A 21,935-nucleotide genomic window follows, 5' to 3' on the forward strand; every position below is an offset into this window, starting at 1 on the left:
TTATATATGTCTATGCCACTGTTCTTGTTATTTTTCAGTAATCTACTTATTAAGCTGATAATTTTGTTTATTTTTATTATGATTTGCTTATCAAAGTTTACTGATGTTGCTTATATCACTTGGGAACAACACAGGGATTCAACTGAGGATAGGGGCACAAGAGATGCTGCTGATGTTTCAAAGATAAAGGACAAACTGAATTCATGGTCGCCCTTCTATCCTGACCTGTTTTAAGAAATATCGTCAATGGTGTAGTGGCCAAGGAAGACGTAAATGTACAAGAATATAAACAAGCTGGACAAAAGCTTATTGAAACTATGGCTGGACAACCTATATTCTCCATCTCTTTCAAGGGAAAATATAAAGCTACAACCATGGGACATTCATCAGCAGTGAAGACCGCTCCTGAAAGATCCATAGACCCAGGCCTACTATTCCAACGTTTCTTAGTAGTTTGAATACAGGAAATCTATCCTTAGAAGAAGTAATGAGATACGAACTCAGTCCATATCCACTCTCCCTGTTCGAGAACAAAGATGTGCTACGCAAGGCTGATAAACCACAGCTTGCTCATGCTATCAGTGAACACTGTACCAAGGCCTCATCAACTGCTCTGATACCAGATGACATCCTACAAACTGATAGATATGTAATTGATGGAGGATCCTTGCTTCGCAAGCTCAAATGGAAAAATGGAGACATCTGTGGTAAAATAGCCAAGTCCTATGCCAATTTTACAAGTAAGCACTATGCCGTACAGCAACCATCGCCTTTGATGGTTATGGATCAAGTCCTTCTATTAAGGATAACACACTCCAGCAACAGGGACAAACCATCATCTATCCAGTTGTGAACATCAATAGCGACACCGAATTTGACGGTAAGGAGGAAGTTATGTCAAGACGTACCAACAGAGGTTGATTAACCTTATAAGCAGAGAGCTAGAAGATGAAGGTTGCACAGTCATATAGTCTGAAGGTGATGCAGATGTGGACATTGTTAAGGCAGCAGTTATTGTAGCATCTTTATACTCGACTACGTTGATTGAAGAAGATATCGACTTGTTGATTCTACTACTTCATCATTCTGCATCAGAGAGTAAACCTCTCTATTTCAGATCAGATAACCAGACAAACGGAACTCATAAAGTTTATGACATCAACCAGATAAAAAGTTCTCTTGGATCAGACCTATGTACACAATTGTTGTTCCTACACTCATTTACAGGGTGTGATTCCACATCTATTTATGGCATTGGGAAAAAGTCAGCCTTCCAAAAACTTGCCGCAGCAAAAGAATTTACCTCACCTTAAAAAACTCCCACTGAGATTGGAAACATTGGCTGCCAGGCTATGGCAGTTTTGTTTGGTGGTGAGAGCACATCTCTTATGGCTACTTTGTGATATGACACGTTCACTAAGAAGGTGACCTGCGCTAAGTCATTTGTGACACCTGAATGTCTACCCCCCAACAGATTCCTTAACTAAATTCACACTTCCGAGTATACTATCAGGCTATGACATGGATGGAAAGAGAGGCTCCAATGGATCCTTTAGACTGGGATTGGAGGCATGAGAACAATCAGTTAATACCCATTATGTCAGATATGAATGCTGCACCATATAGTCTAATAAAGATGATACACTGTAACTACACAGCTGCTTACAGTACCCCACGCTGCAGTTGTAGAAAACATGTTCATCCATGCACATCAGCATGTGGATCTTGTCAGATTACATCATGTGACAATATGCCTGGAGATGTATCTTTGGAACTAGAGGACAGCGATAAAGACTAGGCCTAATTGCTGACTATAAATGTTTGGATTAGACAGTTCCTGGTCCGAGACAATATAATTTGTGCCGCTGTAGACTTTAACAATTAGCATTCACGACTTGCCGCCATGTTTGATATTAGGCTATTATTAGTTAAAATCTCAGAGAACCTTTAGAAAGTCCTTGGAATACATAAAGACATGTTCCCAATTGGATTAGTAAAAAAATTACAGGCAGTCCCCGGTTATCAGCAGGATTCCATTCCTGACAGTGTGACGATAACCGAAAATCGCTAACAATCGAAAATCGGTGATAACAGTGCCGATCCTCGGTTATCGGTGCTGATAACTGGGGATCAGCGTCGCCAATAACCGAGGATCAGCACTGATAACTGGAGATCCGTGCCGATAACCGGGAATCAGTGTCAAAAATCCGGTTATCGTCGTTTCTAGACAAGCGCCGTAAAACCAGATCACAGATAACCGGGGACTGACTGTAATCTAATTTAAGTTGTTTTAATTTATTTAATAATGGGTAGGTAGCCATTTTGAAGGTGACCTAGTTTTCATGCACTTCTTTGGGCCTCATATTGGTAGACTTTTTTCTCTCATCAAATACACCTAACAGGACTGAAAACTGCCATTAGACCTTTTGTTAGAATTTTTGAGGGTCATGTGGCATATTGACCTGCCTAAATAGCAACAGTAGGTCTTTTCCTTGCTGTTTTCAACACAAAAACAAAATCTCCCATCATTCATAAAAATAAAACATAAAAAGTACCAGATTCCCCCATGAGCACAGCAAATATCTATGCCAGGTAGAAAACTAATCACAATCTATATTCAGAATCCTACTAACAATCTGTCCTCCTTATACTAAAATGGGAAGAAAGGAGACCTGTACAAGGTGATGTGGTTACTGACCTACCTCCCCCCAAGGATATTCACCTTCATTTTGAAAGTTCAACCTTTCCATATTCCTTATATAAAAGCACATGTAAAATTGAATATATCAGCTTAAGAAAACACTTCATCCTGTGCACATACTTTATGCATACAATGCAGATATTTAATTAAGTTACAGTATTTCTGTACTTCATTTCCTGAGCAAAATAATGGGATACTAATATTCAAGAGATAATAATACTGAGCTACGACCAAATATGTCCAATTAAGCATGATATAACTCAGTAACCAGAGAGTCTACTGTTGTTTACTGGTGCCATGAAAGTGCAATTAACAAATTCCTAAATGCATACAAACATGAAAATGATTTAATCATCACCTGAGAATCTGCCCGGGGTAGAGCTTCCTGTAATTGGTCTCGGCTCCTAATAAACCCATTGCACCGAGGATTATTTAACCCGTTTACCCGAGGATCTGGATATCCACCCTGCCAAATTCAAAAAGAAAGATGACAATGAAGCAAGTAAACACTAAAATTCACAATGATCGACATAATAATGTGAACATTTAAAAATTTATATATACTGTATTTCAATACAAAAACCTTCCCCTCTATCTGCATATGCATCCAAATCCCAGCATGGCTGTTAGTGAAAAGATATCCGATTTTAAAGGTAAAATTAACATTTTTTCTAGGTTTACAAACCAGAGACTTTTATGTACGAATATGCCTCAGCATGAGCTGGAAACTGTTACTGAAACTTGCTAACAAAGGGTTTAATTGGTGGCAAGTAGGTGAAAAAGTGTATCCCCCCCAACCCACCAAACACACACACACTTGCCATACATCAACACTTTTTACCTTGGGATCAGGGACTATGTAGGATGTTAAGGTTGGTGGTTTGTTGTGCTAATGGCTGACCAGAGTCATTTGGGGTGTGATGCTACTTAAATATTTTTTTTTTTTTTTTAGGAAATCCTAAGAACTGAATTTAGAAAATCCCAAGATTAACAAAAAAAATCCCAAGATAAAATAATTGTACATTTCTCTCTCTCTCTCTCTCTTTCTCAGGAAAAGATACTGCTAATTTGAGTCTCTTTAACCAATGGGTATTAGCACATGCACGTTCTGTGTGTGTGTGTGTGTTCATGATGTTTTAAAAATGTATAGTACAGTAATACCTCGAACTTACGCGATTCGAGTTGCACAAATTCACAGACACACAAATTTTTTATTGGAACCTAACTAATGGTCATACACGAGTTTTTCACAGACACGCGAACATTTCCGTACACTGAGAAACCCAGCAAAAGTGTTTGTTTAATTTTTTTATGTAATTTATAAGTTTTCAAGCTTTTATGTGTAAATTAAATAACATTAAATATTATTAAAAATAATAATTTCTCTCTCTCTCTCTCTTTCTTTTAGTGAGATGAATTTTTATGGTACATGTAAACAGGTATGTTTATTTGTATAATAAATAAACTTTTTAAGTAATAATATGTACTAATTTTCAAATAATAAGATTAATAAAATTAAATAATAATACTAATAATATTAATAAAACTTTAATACAAAATTTGTATTATCTTGAACAAACAATTCTTCCCTCATCTTTTGTAAGAAGGTGGAAGGCAAAAGCTGTCAGACATGTCATTTAACATGACAAGAATGAGAGTGTTGCTAATCAGTGGTCAAATTTTTCTTGTAATTCTCTCTCTCTCTCTCTGTCCGTAATAATTCATAAAAAATTTCACTCTCTTAAGTAAGGACAACTGTTATCTCTCTCTCTCTCGTTCGAAGTTAGCCAACCTACGTATTACTGCACTGTTTCTCTGTATGTCTTTAACTGTACAGTAGATAATTTTGAATTGATCTAATTTTACCTGTACCGTTTACAAACTGTAAATGCGCAGTTCTAAAACATAGAGACATAGAGCATTTCAGAACAAAGAGAAAGTGACAGAATAAAAAAGTTTGTAAAAATGGGGTTGAGAAGACTTCTAAAAATAGATTGGTGGAATGCGGGAGAGTCACACACTATATTCTTAAGTCAACCATTTATTTCTTTTTTTAAGGGTAATGTATTAAGCTAACTCACTCTCTCTCTCCGTAGTACTGTAATTCAAAAATAATATAACTTGACATTTCAAGTAAGGACAATTTCTCTCTCTCTCTCTCTCTCTTGTGTTATTCTCTCAGTCTCCGTAATAACTGATAAATAATTTCACTCTCTAATTTAAGTAAGGACAACCCTTGAACCAGGCGATTCTTTACCGTTCGTGTTGGTTCTCTCTCTCTCTCTCTCTCTCTCTCTCTCTCTCTCTCTCTCTCTCTCTCTCTCTCTCTCTCTCTCTCTCTCTCTCTCTCATAGTTAGCGCTGACACATTTTACAACTTATTAATTCTCTGTACATCTTTACCTGTACAGTAGATAGTTTAAATTGATCTAATTTGACCTGTATCGTCTCTGAAGTTTAAATGCACTAGTGTTGCAAATACGTTCTAAAACATAGAGACATAATAACTAAGAGTTGTATTAGTCAAAATATAAAACATTGTTTGTTCATGAAAAAGCATTTCAGAACAAAGAGAAAGAGACGCAGAATAAAAAAATTGCTAAAAAGAGGTTGAGATGATTCTAAAAATAGATCGGTTGGTGGAAGGGGAGAGAGAGAGAGAAATTCTCTTACAACTCTCAATTTTTATGTAAACCATTTATTTATCTTTTTTAAGGTCAATGTATTAAGCTAACTTTTAAATGAAATTACAGTAACTTTAATTCCATTTAAAAGTTAACTTAATAATTTGGGAGCATGATTAGGGCATATTTAGTGTTTAAACTTTAGAAATAAGCATTTATTAGCATTTTTAGAGACCATGACAAACTTACGCGAAAATTCACCCTGCGCGAGGGGTTCTGGAACCTAACCTCGTGTAAGTTCGAAGTATGACTGTACAGGTAATATATCTTTGGTAGACCAAAAAAATATAAACAGGCAGTCCCCAGTTTACGACGGGGGTTCTGTTTTTACGCCGCGTCGTAAACCGAAAATCATCATAACCGAAAAATTGTCAAAAATCCTAAGAAAACCTTACTTTTAATGCTTTGGGTGTATTGAAAACGATGTAAACTGCATTTTTATTGAGTTTTTCATAAAATAAAAACCTCCAAATTTGGATTATTCTGCCATTTTGGAGCCATATTTCTTCCGTCGGATCGGGGTTACAACGCGTCATAACCCCGGAACATGCGTTGTAAACCAGGAAATAATTTCTGATGAATATATTTGAAAAGCGTCATAACCTCGGAACGTCGTAAACCGGACCTGTCGTAAACCAGCGACTGCCTGTATACATAAATTTTGTTGTTGTCAATCATGTGGGAACAGGAAACAGAAATGGATTAACATTCCTCGACAGATTAAAGAGACTCTCTCTCTCTCTCTCTCCCTCTCTCAGGAAAAGATACTGCTAATTTAAGTCTGTTTAACCAATAGGTGTTAGCGCATAAGCACACACTGTGTGTGTGAACCAACAATTTTATAACAGCAAACTGATGACAATGTTGGTAATAATAAAGAACAACCCTCTCCAAGATCGATATGATGAAATGTATTTTATATTCTTACTTTTTGTTAAAATTTACAAGTTGAATTACAATTGTTTTGATCATGTATAATTTTGCGTTTTACAGAATGTTTTTATTGCAAAAATGTTAGTGTACACATGGTCTTAATTGTCCAACTATCTTAGTATTTATGATCTTAATTATCTCACATTCATTTGACAGTATATTAATATCAATAATAACTATAATGAAAAAAATTAAAAAAAGGAAAAAATATGTTTTTAGTAGACTCTGTATGAAATTTACCATAAATACGTAAATGTTTATGTTACCACAGGGTGGCGCTATGTATGAAATTTACCATAAATACGTAAATGTTTATGTTACCACAGGGTGGCGCTATGGTTTGCTTACATTCACTCACAGCAAATGGCTGAAAGGCAAACTGCCAATGTATTTAAACAATTTTTCATAAGTTTGTAATAAGACATAATTCAGCTTGTTTTCAATATTTTATTAATTTACTTGTAATAATTAGGCTTGTTTTTCAATTTTTTTATTATGAGCAACAATTTTTGTGCCTACCCAGCGCAGTACAGTACCTAGCCTAGCCTACAGCGCTTAGTCTCCCATCGGTGATACAGCCACATTGCACGTACGGCAGTTTTTTATACAGTACTGTATACATTTAAAATTTAAAAGGTGTGTCTAATACAGTATGTATTTAACTCTGAACTTATTTAATTGTAATTTATGTGTAATGTTTTGTATAAAAAGGCAAGATTAGGGTAATAACTGGTGATCAAGAACACATTAATCCATTTTCAGCTATTTCTTATGGGAAAAATTTATTTGAATCTCGACTGAATCCCATCTCAACGATTCTTCTAGAACAGATTAGTGTTGAAGTCTGGGGTTCTGCTGTATAGTAATTAGAGAATAGTGTTGCTCTACAAAAATATAAAAAGCAAAAGTGATGATTTTAGAGATACGGTCCATAGAAAAGATCCACAAATTGGTGAAAGTTCCCACAGAGAAGTGAAAGATATGTTCCATAAAAATCCACGACAAAATGAAGCGCGGAAAAGCGGGGTAGCACTGCAGTTCAAAAAATAATATACCATAAATTATCATGCTAAAACAATTTAATATCATTTCAAACAACAATACACCCCAAACCATCATCCCAAAACTCCCTAAGTCATCTTATATTACCCTCTTAAAACTGTTACTCTCAATTACATACACACCTAAAATGCTTATATCTGCCTATTTTAACAGTTCATCACCCAACTTAACAGTTCAACCAAAAATATACCTGAAACTATCATCCCAAAACACCCCACTATCATTTGAAGTCATCTTACAACAATACATACCCGCCTACAACTGTTCCCCTTAAGTATCTCCTATAATTCAGACATGGACATTTCCTTTTGCTTAACGTAACTTTGCGCATTGTCTACTGTACTGCACATAATGTACGTACATTTTATTGATATTTTGCTGTGCTGAAAGATAATTTTGAAATGTTTACTGTACAGTATGTATTTTAGGATTAGAAAAACAGGACATGTGCCTACAAACAGAATGCTAGGTTTGTTACATCACGTTAGTATTTTCATAATTACATACATATACATTTACGATAAAAATTTACTGTGCTAATTTTCAAACATTACAGTATATCAATGTCTGTATACACAGCAGAATATTAATAAAATGTATTTTTTTTTTAAAGATGTTTGACCCCAGGCAAAACACAAAGATTGCAAAACAGAAGATGTATGTACAGTAGTACAGTATGCCATATATTTCCACACATAAGACGACATTTAAATCATAAAATTCACCCCTAAAAACTGGGGGTTGTCTTATACTAAGACAACCATTCTAAAAATCTAACCTTCAACTCTAAGCGATGTTTATCGGTAGGCTGATAATCACCAACATGCATACATGAAAAGATTCACATTATAAAATAAAGGCAATAAAGCCATTTTTACCTTACATATTATTGGCTATTCGAGGAATAATTCCATATCAACGAAACTAACTTTTATCATTGTGAGCCCAGCTGGGAAAATGTAAACACTGAGTTATGGTTGCATTCACAGCAACCTTTATCTTTTGGTAACCTTACAGAAATTTTAATGGTAGTGTAATTACGGTAGTAATAATATTTAGGATAATATAATATTAATTTTTCATTAAAAATTCAGTATCATTTTGGTGGTAAATAACACAATTTTGGATTACATACAAATGTTTAAAACAATTCAGTCATACGAACAATAACTGTGTACGATAATCATCATACAATATCGTATTGTTATTAGGGGTTGTTTGTAATTGGCGATGAAACATAAACAAAACAGTGGTTTCCCTTTTAGGCTACATGTGTAGGAAAAACATGATATAGAATCGGCTTTGTTATTTTGTTTATTTGGAATGCCTAAGGATACAGTAAGTAAAACAGCATTTGTATTAACAGCATCTTTACATAACCAAAAGCTAACCTATACACAGATGGTTTTGTAATTTAGCAGTAGTTTTATACTACAGTAATGAGATAAAAGTCATGAAAACTTGCCATAATTTTTACCATCTTATCTAAAGGTCATCTTATACATGGAAATATATGGTAAGTACACTGTACAACATTTTTATCATAAAAACCTGTATTTAGTCATGAACACAATATGAAAAAATACAGTAATTAGTAATACATAGTGTAGCTCTAAAAAAAAAAAATCAGTGATAATTTTCGATACAGTCTATAGAAAAATTCATAAATTTGTGAAAGTTCCCGCACAAAAGTGACAGGTATGTTCCACAAACATTCGCGAAAAAGTGGGGCCCACTTAAAATCTCCAGACTCATTAAGCAGAGTCCCATCCATTTGAAGGTGAGGATGGGGTGGAAACTTAATACAAGATCTCCTAATCAATAGTCTCCATTTTTCTGGAGTTCAGCCTCACCCCACCCTCTACGCAATTCACTAATCTGTTCCATGTCATGATTGTGACTAATGGCAGCTTTATTTCTCTTAAGTGGAGACTACTACCCACAAATGTTGCATCCTCAAAATACTGAACAATCTTGTTTTCCACCTCTACAACCATATCACTTGTATATACTAAAACTAATTGTGGACCAAGAACAATACCTTGTGGAATACTGGACACAATAGGCCATGGTTTGCTAAAGATCCCACCAACCACAACTTGCTGCTGCCTACCTGTAAGATCTTTCCGTAATCCTTAAACATATCCACCCACTCAAAGATCCTGAAGTTTAAAAATAAGTTCCTCATGATTTACTAAATCAAAAGCACCACTATGATCTATTTGAATTACTCTACACTCAAAACTCTTATCAAAGTTCTTTTGCAAATGGCATATCATATTTGAAGCATCGCAGGTACCTAACTGCTTTGTACATGCATAGTGACTGTTAGCTAACAATCCTTTGGATTCCACATACTTGTGCAGTGGCTTAAAAATAAATTTTTCAACAACTTTGGAAAGCACAGGGAGTAAGAAATTGGCCTGCAGTTACTGCAGTCAGCTGATAAACTCCTCTGTAATAGGCACTGTATTACTAAGCTTGTGCTCATCAGCAAAGATACATCAACATAAAGATCTGTAGTCTAAGAATCTTGGGAGACACCACACTAGAAACCTTTTTAAAAAGTAAAGGGAAGATACCATCAGGATCTTCACCCAAGCTATCATGGTTATCAAGAATTTTCTTAACATCCTTAGAGCAAAATGCAAAATTTGTAAAAATAGGTTCAGGATGAAAAGCATCAAGGAAAGGGGCATCCTCAGCTGACTGCTTAGCTTAAAAACCTCAATGATGCAGTTCAGCCTTTTCCTAAGGGCCAGTAATCAATCTACCATCATCTGTTAGTAGCAGTGAGATGGAAGACTAGTCTATTCCAAAGACAGAAAATGACAATTTGGTCCACTTCAGATGAGGATGAGTAATTTATTCAAGTATCCTCTTTAAAGAATAATTGTAATTTCTCAGCTATATAGTAAACTCCATTTGCAGCACTGCTAGATTCAACAAAAATGGTGTAGTTCTCATGTGAACCATTTTGCCTCAGTGTTGAATATGGTCTGTTTGTCATGGTAAACTTGTCTGCATGTATAACCAAACCAAGGATGGTCATTTGTTCTGATCCTGACCTTCCTAGGGACATACCTTACTAAAATAGCCACCAGCATCATGAATCACTTTTACAATAGACAAAATATGTAACTCTGCACAACAATAATAAAAAATCTTCAATGAATAAACAAGTGTGTTTCTTATGTGTTGTAAGGAAGAGTTGTATGGATGATCATGATGATACACAACTATATTTGAATCTTCTATTGGTTGGAAGGGCTATGTACAGTGAATGGGAATTAAAAATGCTAAATTTTCCTAAAATGAATTTTAATTTTAAAAAAAGTGAATAAAACCTGATGGGGAAAACATCTGACGGCTTTGTAATAATGATTTTATTAAACAATTGCTTCATGATATTTTATGAATCACATAAATATTTTCACCTTATGATATGAATGAGTGGTAAAGAATGAACAGATATGAAAGTCAAGTGGACAGTCACATCCTTGATGATTGCATTATGGAAGTGAAGGCAGAAAACTGGTGGTATTTCTGTTATTTTAGGGAATTTTGTGAAGAAAGCTTACCATATGATACATTACGCCATTTACTATTACTTGACAAGAAATCTCAACTTGCATAAATTTCTCGAAAAAAATCACATGGCACATCCCCTTGAAGTCTTTCCGCCAACCACCCAATATGATTAAAGGTATCGGGAGGAAGGCATATTCTGTAGAATACCTCCTCATATAGTTTCTGACATCCAAGTTTTCAATCAAGGACCACAGAAGGATCAAAGTGTATATCTAGGATATTTAATTGAATCAACAAAGAATGATTCAATTAAAATTTCATAAATCAAGCTTCATCTCATTATGGATTCAGGAATTACCTGCTTATGCTAGGAGATAATTCTCTCCTCTACAGTGTAACAACGAGTTTCCTTCTCTAAAAGGACAAAAGTAAGAGTACGACTCAATATATTATGTCAAGAATTCGTTTAACAACGACAACTAAAGTATCTGAAATTTATGAACGTTGAGAGCAAGATCCATTTCAGAGAAAGGTGGATCGACAATACTTCATATCATCTGTGATCAACAAAATCTCATGAGAGGATCTCATTTCCAAAATTACTGACAATGCATTTTTGCCTACTGAAACCTGAAAACATGCTTATCTCGTGAAAGATAAAAAGGAAGCAAGTCTCATAATAAAGTAGAAAACATGCCATCAAAACAACGAGGTGGGTTGAGTGACAAAAAAAAAAGTTCTCTCAGTGCTGCATGAAAAAAATATCAAAGAGTTCAGCTTGAAAAATAAATGCAGAGTGCATGCGTAGCAGCATTTGTGACCCACTGATGATGGCATAAAAGTATAAATGACAATAACATTCCTGCAATTTACAGTAAGTCCCATGGGCAAGCTATGGCAGCATACTTTACCCCATTGGTAAGTTTAAAAAGGTACCAGTGCAGCCATCAATAATACCTGATGCTTCAGCATGGCCAGCATAATGCACCTCCTTTCTATATGGAAGAACCATGGGGAGTCACTGCCACTAATAAAAAATTGGTCCCTTGCATAGTGGAAGTGCACACCATTGGTACAGAACAGTGTTGGTGTATTGAGCTTTACCTTGCACATGGGATGGAGTAAAGGGGCAACCCATAATCCAAGCAAGCAGAGACTGAGCAGTACCCAAGGCAAGCAGTGAGACTGAGCAGTAATGTTCAAAACCCACGAAAAGTAAGGTATGTGGAACTTTATAACCACTAGAAAGCTACAACGCTGGATGCTGCACTGTACATACCACGTCATCTACAGCATCTTAAAACTGTAAACACAGCACATTATCTATTAGAGGGTAAGTAAGTAAGCACGTGGGATTTACTAAAGCATGCAGAGGTGCTAAGTGACAGATAAACACTATAAAGTTGCGATGCTGGACCTGCATTCTACACACTACATCATCTACATTGTCTTAGCACTGTGTTGGAGAGGTGGGTAGAGCTCTCAGCTAGCACGCTGTTGGCCCAGCGTTCGACTCTCCAACCGGCCAATGAAGAACTAGAGGAATTTATTTCTGGTGATAAAAATTCATTTCTAGTCATCATAATGCGGTTCGGATTCCACAATAAGCTGTATATCCCTTTGCTAGGTAACCAGTTGGTTCTTAGCCACATAAAATAAATCTAATCCTTCGGGCCAGCCCTAGGGGAGCTGTTAATCAGCTCAGTGGTCTGGTTAAACTAAGATATACTTCTTAGCACTGTAAACACAGCACATCATCTATTAGAGTTAAGGTACATAAGAACATAGGATTTAGTTGACTAAAGCATGAAGGGGTGCTGATGCTGCACATCATCTATTAGAGGTGAGTTAAGTAAGCATATGGAAATATGTGAGTAGGCTTTTGTAGACTAAAGTATGCAGGGGTGCTAACTGACAAAGTATGTAGTTGTAACCTACAAGTGTTTAAGTTGGGTATGCTGCACTCAACATGAAATTCACAACTAACTATGCTGCCGTAAACATTACACATTGCCCATTATAAGTGAGGTAATTAAGCATGTGGCATTAAATATCAACAATAAGGCCCTATGCTTGGTGTGCTGAATATTGCTTGACAGTCAATGTTGTTGTGAAAGTTGTATAACTAATGCTATGGACCTGAGTTGGAATGTTTGAAGCATGCTGCCTATTTCAGAAGAGACCAGTGTGTTGAGCACTTCACTTCTTATAAGCAAACAAACCCCAATGCTAAAGCCAACTGCAGTTACACCTCCCACCATAATCAGTTTTGGCAGGTACTTTAAGGACAGATCCCCTTCCTGACTCCAACCCTCATTCATCCAGCCTTGGGACTGGCACTCAGTTGGGCTGGCTTGGCCCCAAGTGGCAAAGTTGTGCCTCAGGAACACCAAACAGCTGAATTTTATCAGTGTATGTGACTAAGATGAGAGAGAAACAACTGTCAGGTAATCCAGGAGACTGGAGAGAGCCTCATGAAACTTGGAATGAAAGAGGCACACCAGTTGATGGATTCCCTTTCGAATGACAGTAAACTCTCACGTATTAAAGGAACAAACTCCATACACAGCAGCAGAAAACTGGTAATGCTACTGCAAGGACTACTGCCCAGTGTTAACTACTGCAATGGAAGCTGGGACTTTATGAACCATGAGCATATGATGCTGGCAACGTCAGTAACATTCCTATCAGTAAGAGAATGTGTTCTGGGTTGCAGGTACAGGTAGGGATGACCATCAGTGCAAGGAAAGAAATGTTCATAGTCCATCAGGGAAGGAGGAAATCACCCAACAAATCCTCCAAAAGTTTAATTAAACTTTGCTTAATCCTTTTTTAAAGATTAGGCAAGGGATTTTTTCCACTTAGCAGTTTAATGGCAGGCTTGATAATGGCATTCCTGCAATGGCAGACCTCAGTAAAGCATACCTCATACCAGAGAACGATAGCACTGATAATATATAAAGGGACTGCACTTCAAACAAACATGTGGGTATGACCTCTTTAGCTTTACCAAAGAAAATTTTAATTCCTCTGTAACAAGCTGTTATAGCTGTAATATTAAAAATTAAGTTGCACAACAAAAGAACAGACACTAACCTCACTACGATGTAGCATATAAGGAGAGCACAGAAAACACAATGATAAAGTATCCCTAACAATGACATGAATGTCACCAATGCTAAGCTGGATAAAGTCACAAAATAGTACCTAGAGTAGAAAATATAAGGTTACTGCCAATAATAATAACAGCGGTGAGTATTCATGCTACCTGAAGACACTGGAGAGACAATATTCAAACCAACATTAAAACAATAAAATAACAGCCAAGTACAACAAGGTATTTGAACTTTGCAAGAGACAAACACTTCCTGAAACTACCTAATACCTCATGATGAGACTTTCTGGCCCATAAAAAGAGTATGCAAATTCCAATTAAATATAAATAAAACAAAACCCACTAAATTACTATAAAATGGGTACTAATTTTTAGAAGTTGTCAGTAACAATGCACAGCAGTTATTCAATGAAAACAGGTGTAGTTACAAAAACCGGCCTGGTAGTAACAAGAAATTACCAGCTGTTGAAGAAAGACATATACTATTTTTAAGGCATTTCAACACAAATGAACACCCTACTAAAAGCTGTTTTATTTTTCTTAACCATAAAAATATGGATAAGAAAACATGAAAACACAAAAATAAAATTGACAATCCTCAAGAGCAACAGCAACAAACTGCTGCTTACTTGACCTCAAACACAGGGAATGGCGTAACTATCACTACCAGCTAAAGAAGCACTGCTTAAATGGATAAAAGGATATCAAGCCTAGTGAGGGTTCTTCCTTGTGTCGATCCGGAAAGCTGCTGACCGCGGGATCATGCACATATAAATTGATGAGCTGGGTTAAACAATTTAGGATTTATCACTTGCCCTGAACACCCATCACTTCAATGGTGCTCCCATGGTTCTGAATGATTCAACTGTTGCTCCAGTGCAAGAGACTGGGAGAGGGAATGGATTTCTTACATCATAGTCTACTCTTCTTTGTCAAGGATCATTTGTCTATGTCCTTCCTTCTACTCTGTGGTTCAAGCTATTTAGGATTATGGGCTTGTATGAACATATGATTTTTTACAATAAAGCATATTTTTCTACTAACCCATTAACAAAGCTTCAGTGTCCTCCTCCATTCCCCACACTTTTCAAAATGGAGATTAACATGGAGGAAGGCCCTTGTAGGACAGAGGGAGCATAGTCTGGACCTTCCAAACTCTATCAACTTGGAGTGGTTGGAAGCCATTTGCACTGAATAAGGTTATACATGGAGTGGCTGGGAGCCATTTGCACTGAATATGGTTATACAGTACAGTAAAACCTCGTTTTAACGGACACAGAACCAACAGACATCGGATTTAATGGACAAAATCTGGCCAAGGATAGTATAACCTAAGACGAACGTTAAATTCCAAAACCATCTGTGTGTAGGCTAGCTTTTGCAACAACTGGTATCATACGAAAAATTGGTTATGAAAAGATGATGTTATTACAAGTGTTGTTTTACTTACGGTATCCTTAAAATTCAAAATAAGCAAAATAAAAAAGTCGATTCTATATCATGTTTTCCCTAAACACAGCCTCAAAGGGAAACATTGTTCATGTTTCATCGCCACCACAAACCCCTAATAATACGATAACGTATGATAATTCTCGTTCGTATGACTGAATTGTTCTAAACTATTATTTACCATTAAAATGATAATGAATTTTTAGTGAAAAATGAATATTATATTATCCTATGTTATTACTACCGTATTTACACTACCATTAAAATTTCTGAAAGGTTACCAAACGATAAAGGTCGCTGTGAACGCAACCATATAACTTGATGTTTGAGTTTTGTTCACTGGCCACTCCAGTTAAAAGTTGATTTCATTGATATGGAATTATTCCTTGAATAGGCTATTTATTATGAAGATATACCAATAATACATATGGTGAAAATTATTTTCTTACATTTATTATCAGTTTATTTCATAATGTGAATCTTTTTATGTATGTCGGTGGTTATCGCACCTAGTCCTAGGCTAGCCTACAGATAAACATCACCTGGGGCACAAAAAAAAACAATGCTTCACTTCAGTGGACAATCGACTTTAATGGACAACTTTTTCCCCATTAGTCCATTAAAGTAAGGTTTCAGTGTAATACTGTACAGTACCTTGATCTTATGCACTTTGAGTTGCACGAATTCACAGATGCGAACTTTTCACTGGAACATAACAAATTGGCATACACGGTTTATTCACAGTCACGCGAATTTGCAAAATCCTTGGGAAACCCTGCAGAAGGGGTTATATTTAATTTTTAAAGTAATTTATAAGTTTCCATGCTTTTATGTCTAAAATTGGTATGAAAAATTTATATTGTTTTTATTTTTGCACAAAGATACTGTATGATACTAGCATAAATCAATCAAAACCACAAAACAGCTATCAATGTTACCACAAAACAGCTATAATGTAAACATTCTCACTCTCTTTCTCTCACTGAGATAAGAGAGGGATTTTTTTGCATATGTAACGTGTGTTTATTTGTTTTGTATACCGTAGTTTTATAGATAAACGTGACTTCCTTTGTTGTTAATTATTTCATATTTTCAATGTTATAATTAACAGGTTTTGACATAGGATAAACCTATTTTTGGTAGTCGCTGTTGAATTCTCAAGGAGTTACCCCTCCATGGTGTGCCAGCGCTTCATGGTGACCAGACTAATATCTAAGAATATCTTTCATCTTGTAGCCGGGTATTGTCTTTTAATAAAAAACACTAAGGCACGTGACAGAGTGTAATGGACTCAAAGATATGAGGGCATCTTTCCGTATCTTCAGTGTAGCTGAACCCAGCTTTCCCAATGTAAAAACCTGTAAAATGTGACCATTGCGCATGCGCATCTGCCATCTTGTTTTCGACCAAAGAAATATCTTTTAGCCTGGTTTTGTAGCTGGGTATTATTGTGCTGTAATAAAAAACACTATGAGACGTGATAGAGCATAATGGGCTCAAAGACAGGAGGACATTTTCCCTTATCTTCAGTGAAGCTGAACAAGTTTTCCCAATGTCAAAACCGGAAAGAAGTGACTATTGCTCATGAGCGTCTGCCATCCTGTTTTCAAATGGGCAGGCAAAAGACCAGACTCCATTACCTCTGCTGGTCAATGTAGGATGATCCCTTGCCCAAATCCCATTCCTTTTCGTCAGGGAAGTGGGAAGGTTTTGAGGACGCAACAGCAACTACCAAAAATAGGTTTTTCCTACGTCAAAACCTGTTTTTTGATAGCATGGTCGCTTGTTTCGTCCTCAAGGAGCTTTACAAAAGAAATTAACGGGTGACAAAAGGCCTAAGCTCTCAAAACTTTAATCCCAAAAACACAAAAAAAAAAAAAAACATTTCTGGTCCAAAGTCAAGCCACAAGTTTCAACCCCTATTCCTTATTCTAAAAAACCTTTTGGGGTTTTGGTAACAAGAAACAAGGAGCTAAACAAGAACTTGCATTTTTATGGTGAAATTCTGAAGTGACTTATCAAAGTATGCTGGGTGTGGGTGCAGTCTTGTCGCGCCTTCCCCAGTGATAGTCCAGCAAACCCAACCGAAAGACCCCTGGTTTTCCGATGTAGAGCCTATGGGTTCAGGACTAACCATACCACCTACTGATAAGCAGTGTAGATGAATTTGTTCAAGCTCATGGCAATGTTTTAAGAATACTGTCTCTGATGCCCACCCTGTACTTTCAGAGACTCCTTCGAAAGAGACATTTCTGAAGAGGGCCAACAACGTACTTACTTTCCTAATATCAGGTGACCTACGATAGGAGTGTGGGTTTGCCTTTTTAATGAGAGACACTAAAATTATTCTTAGCCCTTGTACAGAGAGTGGTTCATTCATGCTAAGGTGAAGGAAAATTGGACCTTCCAGAATGTTTAATGTGACCTCTAGGTAAACCTTAAGTGCTTGACCTGGGCATAATGTTTTGTCTGCTAAACTGAGTTTTCTTATAAGAATAGATTTCCTTCTTAAAGGATCCTCATTCTTGGCCAAGAATGTTGGGCCATGAGACAATAATGATAGATTATCAGCAGTTTGTGTGATGTATCGTCCCCGCCTCAGAGAGCCCAGTTCACTAATACGGGCTCCTGATGCTAAGGCAATCAGGAAGATCGCCTTTTGTAGCATGCGAGTTGTGGATGTATTGGGTCTGCTGAAGTGAGGGGTAGAGAGAAGTCTAAGTACCTTGTTCGGGGACCAAGTAATTGGAAGTCTTTCGGGAGCGGGTCTTTGTAGAGCAAAAGACTGCAGAAGGGAAGTAACAACTTCTGTGCTGGAGTCAATCCTAAATACATAAAGCAAGGGTTCCATTAATGCTGCCTTGTATGCCATGATTGTTGTAACCACAAGACGTTTGTTTTCAAAAAGTTATATCAGAAAATTTAAGTGTTTCTATAGAAATCTCGACTGGGCTCTCAGTATGGATATAATCTAACCATATCTTCCATATGAATTGGTATTGCCAAATAGATGATGTCCATAATTTTTGCACTGGGTGAGTAGTTTTCATGGTAATTAATATTTAAAAAAGCCATACGTGAAGGTCTCAGCTCAGAAAGGAGGATGCGTAAATGGTTTTCCCCCCTACTTTCTGTGATAGAACAGCGGACGACAGTGGAATTGATCTTTTCGCCCATTGTTGAAGTGATAGCAACCAATGCCTGTTTGGCCAATTTGGGGCTATTAAGTAAACTGCTCCTTTGAAGGTTAGGAGATTGCTGAAAAGCTTCGAAATCTGGGACAATGGAGGAAAAAGATATGTCGTCCTCCACTTGTTCCAGTCTTGCAGGAAGACATCTTTTGCTATTGCTTGATTATCCAAGTTCGGAAACATATACTGGGGGTTTGTGATTCTTGTACGTAGTGAACAGGTCCACTTCTGTTGTGGAAGCATGTTGGCTATTGTCTGAAAAGAGTGGCTGTCCAACATCCACTCTGTTAAGGCTGTCGTTTTCCTTGATAGAGAGTCTGCTATTATGTTGAGTGACCCTGTGCGGTGAATTGCAGACAGGTGCCACTTCTTTACTTGCGCCATCTGAAGGATGGCTAGCATTACCATGTTAAGAGGTGAATGTGATCATCTCTTGATGCTGGACATTGCAGTCGTGTTGTCAAGAACCAACAGAATATGTCTCTCTTCTGGAGGTTAAAGTTTTTTGAGAGACAAAAAAAAAGCCATCAGTTCCAGGAAACTGATATGACACTTCCTCAGAGTAGCTGACCACCTCCCTGCCACATCTCGATCCTCCCAATGTCCTCCCCAACCTGTCAATGAGGCATCTGTGTGTATTGTCACTTACAGATGGAGAAGTCAGGGTGACCTGTTTCGCCAGAGATTCCTTCCGGGTCCAAGGTTGAAGTATCTCCCAAACTTTCTAATTCTTTTGGTGAGATTGGTCTTACATCTTTTTTCTTGCATGTGATAGCCAAAATTTGTTCACATTTTTCAATTGCAATCTGAGTATTGGATCTATTACTGATGCAAACTGCAGCAGACCCATCATGCGTTCTCATTGCTATCTGGAAACTCTGGGCTGTGCCAGGAACCTTTTGAGATTTTTCATTATTCTGTTCTTAGTTTTGATGGGGAGAGACAACAGGCCTTGAAGAGTATCCCAACACAGTCCCAACCACTGAAAGCATCTGCTGGGCATGAGGCGGGATTTTCCCCAATTTATTGTGCTCTTAGGTTTTTCAATCACTCTTTTCTTGTGGACCCCCAGATTAACCAGTCGTCTAGGTAATCTATGAGTTGTATTCCTTCTTTCCCGAGTTCCCGGACAATTATTAATTTTGTAAAAATTCCTGGAGAATGTTTAGCCCAAAAGGCATGACTTTGAACCTGTACGTATCTTTCCCTATCCGGAACCCTAGGAAGGGGCGGAAGGGAGCGGCGATAGGGACATGCCAGTATGCGTATTTTTGACTGGAGCTTAAAAATAAGCACTTAACTTTCAAGTTTATATGTTTCCATGATCCTCAGTGATGAATAATTCGAGGAACGAAGTGATTTTTGTGAGGAGCACTAGCTTGACGCCTGCACTTTATGCTGACCAAAGAGATAATGGTCTTTTGCCTGCCTGGTCGAAAACAAGATGGCAAACGCGCATGCGCAATACTCACTTACAGGTTTTGACATTGAGAAAACTGGGTTCAGCTTCGCTGAAGATAAGGGAAAATGTCCCCTTATCTTTGAGTCCATTACACTTATCAGGTGTCATAGAGTTTTTCATTACGACACAATACCCGGCTACAAGACCAGGCTAAAAGATATTTCTTTGATATTAGTCTGGTCACCATAGAGGGGCAACTCCTTGAGGACGAAACAAGCGACTACGCTATCAAAAAAACTTTTTGCATTTCTACAGTGAATTTTACAAGAATAAAATAGATTCCCCAGTCTTTTCTCTGATCCTTCAGGGCGAGGGGGGTGTACCTAACTCTCAATCATCTTGACATATTGACATACTGACCACAAAGGTTAGAAAATGTTGCCCACTGTTGGTCTCTCTCTTTTTCCTTCATAAATTATGAATTTCCATCTTTTAATATCTAATGTAAGAATAACTTCTCTCTCTCTTTCCAAAGATATTCTCTCTCTGTTAAAAATCATGAATAATTTCTCTCGATATATAACAAGGGGTTCTAGAACCTAACCTCACGTAAGTTCGAGGCATTACTATATATGATTAAGGGTTAACAGAAAAATATTTGATTATAAAGCATTTTGTTTTCAAACAGGATTGTATTCACTGATGATCACATTTCTCTTGATTAAAAAAAAAAAAAAAAAAAAAAAAAAAAAAAAAAAAAAAAAAAAAAAGGTTGAGCACTACAAAACTAAAATAAAAGATGTTCACAATGTACCTTTGTGTCAAGAGGTGGAGATTTGAAGTCTGGGGGTATCTGTGTCAGCATGGGGATATAAACTTCCATTTCCTGCCCTTCGATGTCTGCATGACCCTCTGACTGCCCAAGATTGACAGCTTGTGCACACCTTTTGCCATTTATATGGCCATTTCCATTACATGCCAAAACACGGGGTTGAGTTGACATATTGCGGGATTTTACACAATAAACAGCGAGGAGTACTAGAATCAAAACTAGAAATAGGGTTGCCACTAAACCACAGATCAAATCTGGAAAAAATAATTTGCATTACTTTATTGTTTACATCTATGACGTTTTACTATAATTCTCTAAACACCCTTAGGATAACTGAGTTACAACACAATAATATTTAACTATCAACACATATGCAGGAAACCCATTTCACACCAAAACGTAACCATCCAGTACTTACATAGCTTTTCTGTGGTCTCATGGTTTCCATCCTTTAGTACTGTAGGGATTGTAGCCATCATAGCTTCTGTTACTGGTCCACACCTATCATGTATGCAACCTCGTATTCGAAAGTAATATGGAGTGTTGGATATAAGTCCACCAACCTTAAAAGAAAATAATTATTTACATCATTTATGTATGATCCACAAATCTCAACCTGTAATAGGAGGATTAAGCAATGCAAATACATACCTTGAATTAAAAAGTGGCAATTCACCCTGTATTTTAATGATGGAAACATCTAAGGTTAGCATAAGATACAGCAAAAATTTAAATGCTCAACAAGAGAAAGTAAAATGATGAACATAAGAAGCTACTGAATAAAAACTTACTGCGCATAAAATAGTAGGTCCTCTAATGTGAGCAAGTTCTGTTCCATAAGCTCATTCAGAAGTTTGTTTTTGTCATCAAGTTTATAATATACAAAAATCTAATCTTTCCTTAGAAAAGTGGCATATTGAATGAGTTCCATTTCGTGAGTAATGTTATGCTTATGCAACAGCCAGTTGTGCTCCTTTGTCAGCTGATGACCCTCCTCCACCCACCCCTCAACTCCTACTGTAAACATCTGTGTATG

The 21,935-nt window shown here is 36.9% G+C and overlaps 1 protein-coding gene across 4 annotated transcripts in view; it reads right to left on the reverse strand.

Annotated features, from left to right (window-relative positions):
* The window catches only part of LOC136854671 (protogenin B-like), a 507,887-nt gene that overhangs the window by 15,066 nt on the left and 470,886 nt on the right, over window positions 1-21,935 (reverse strand). For 3 of the 4 annotated variants that reach the window (XM_067131267.1, XM_067131266.1, XM_067131269.1), the window contains 3 exons: window positions 21,318-21,462; window positions 20,882-21,153; window positions 3,060-3,167 (listed from right to left, as the gene is read on the reverse strand). In XM_067131267.1, coding sequence (XP_066987368.1) covers window positions 3,060-3,167; window positions 20,882-21,153; window positions 21,318-21,462 — 525 coding nt within the window. The remainder of the gene's footprint in view (window positions 1-3,059; window positions 3,168-20,881; window positions 21,154-21,317; window positions 21,463-21,935) is intronic. The other variant, XM_067131268.1, reaches the window with a different exon arrangement.

This window comes from Macrobrachium rosenbergii, chromosome 29, assembly GCF_040412425.1.
Source record: "Macrobrachium rosenbergii isolate ZJJX-2024 chromosome 29, ASM4041242v1, whole genome shotgun sequence".
Classification (NCBI taxonomy): domain Eukaryota; kingdom Metazoa; phylum Arthropoda; class Malacostraca; order Decapoda; family Palaemonidae; genus Macrobrachium; species Macrobrachium rosenbergii.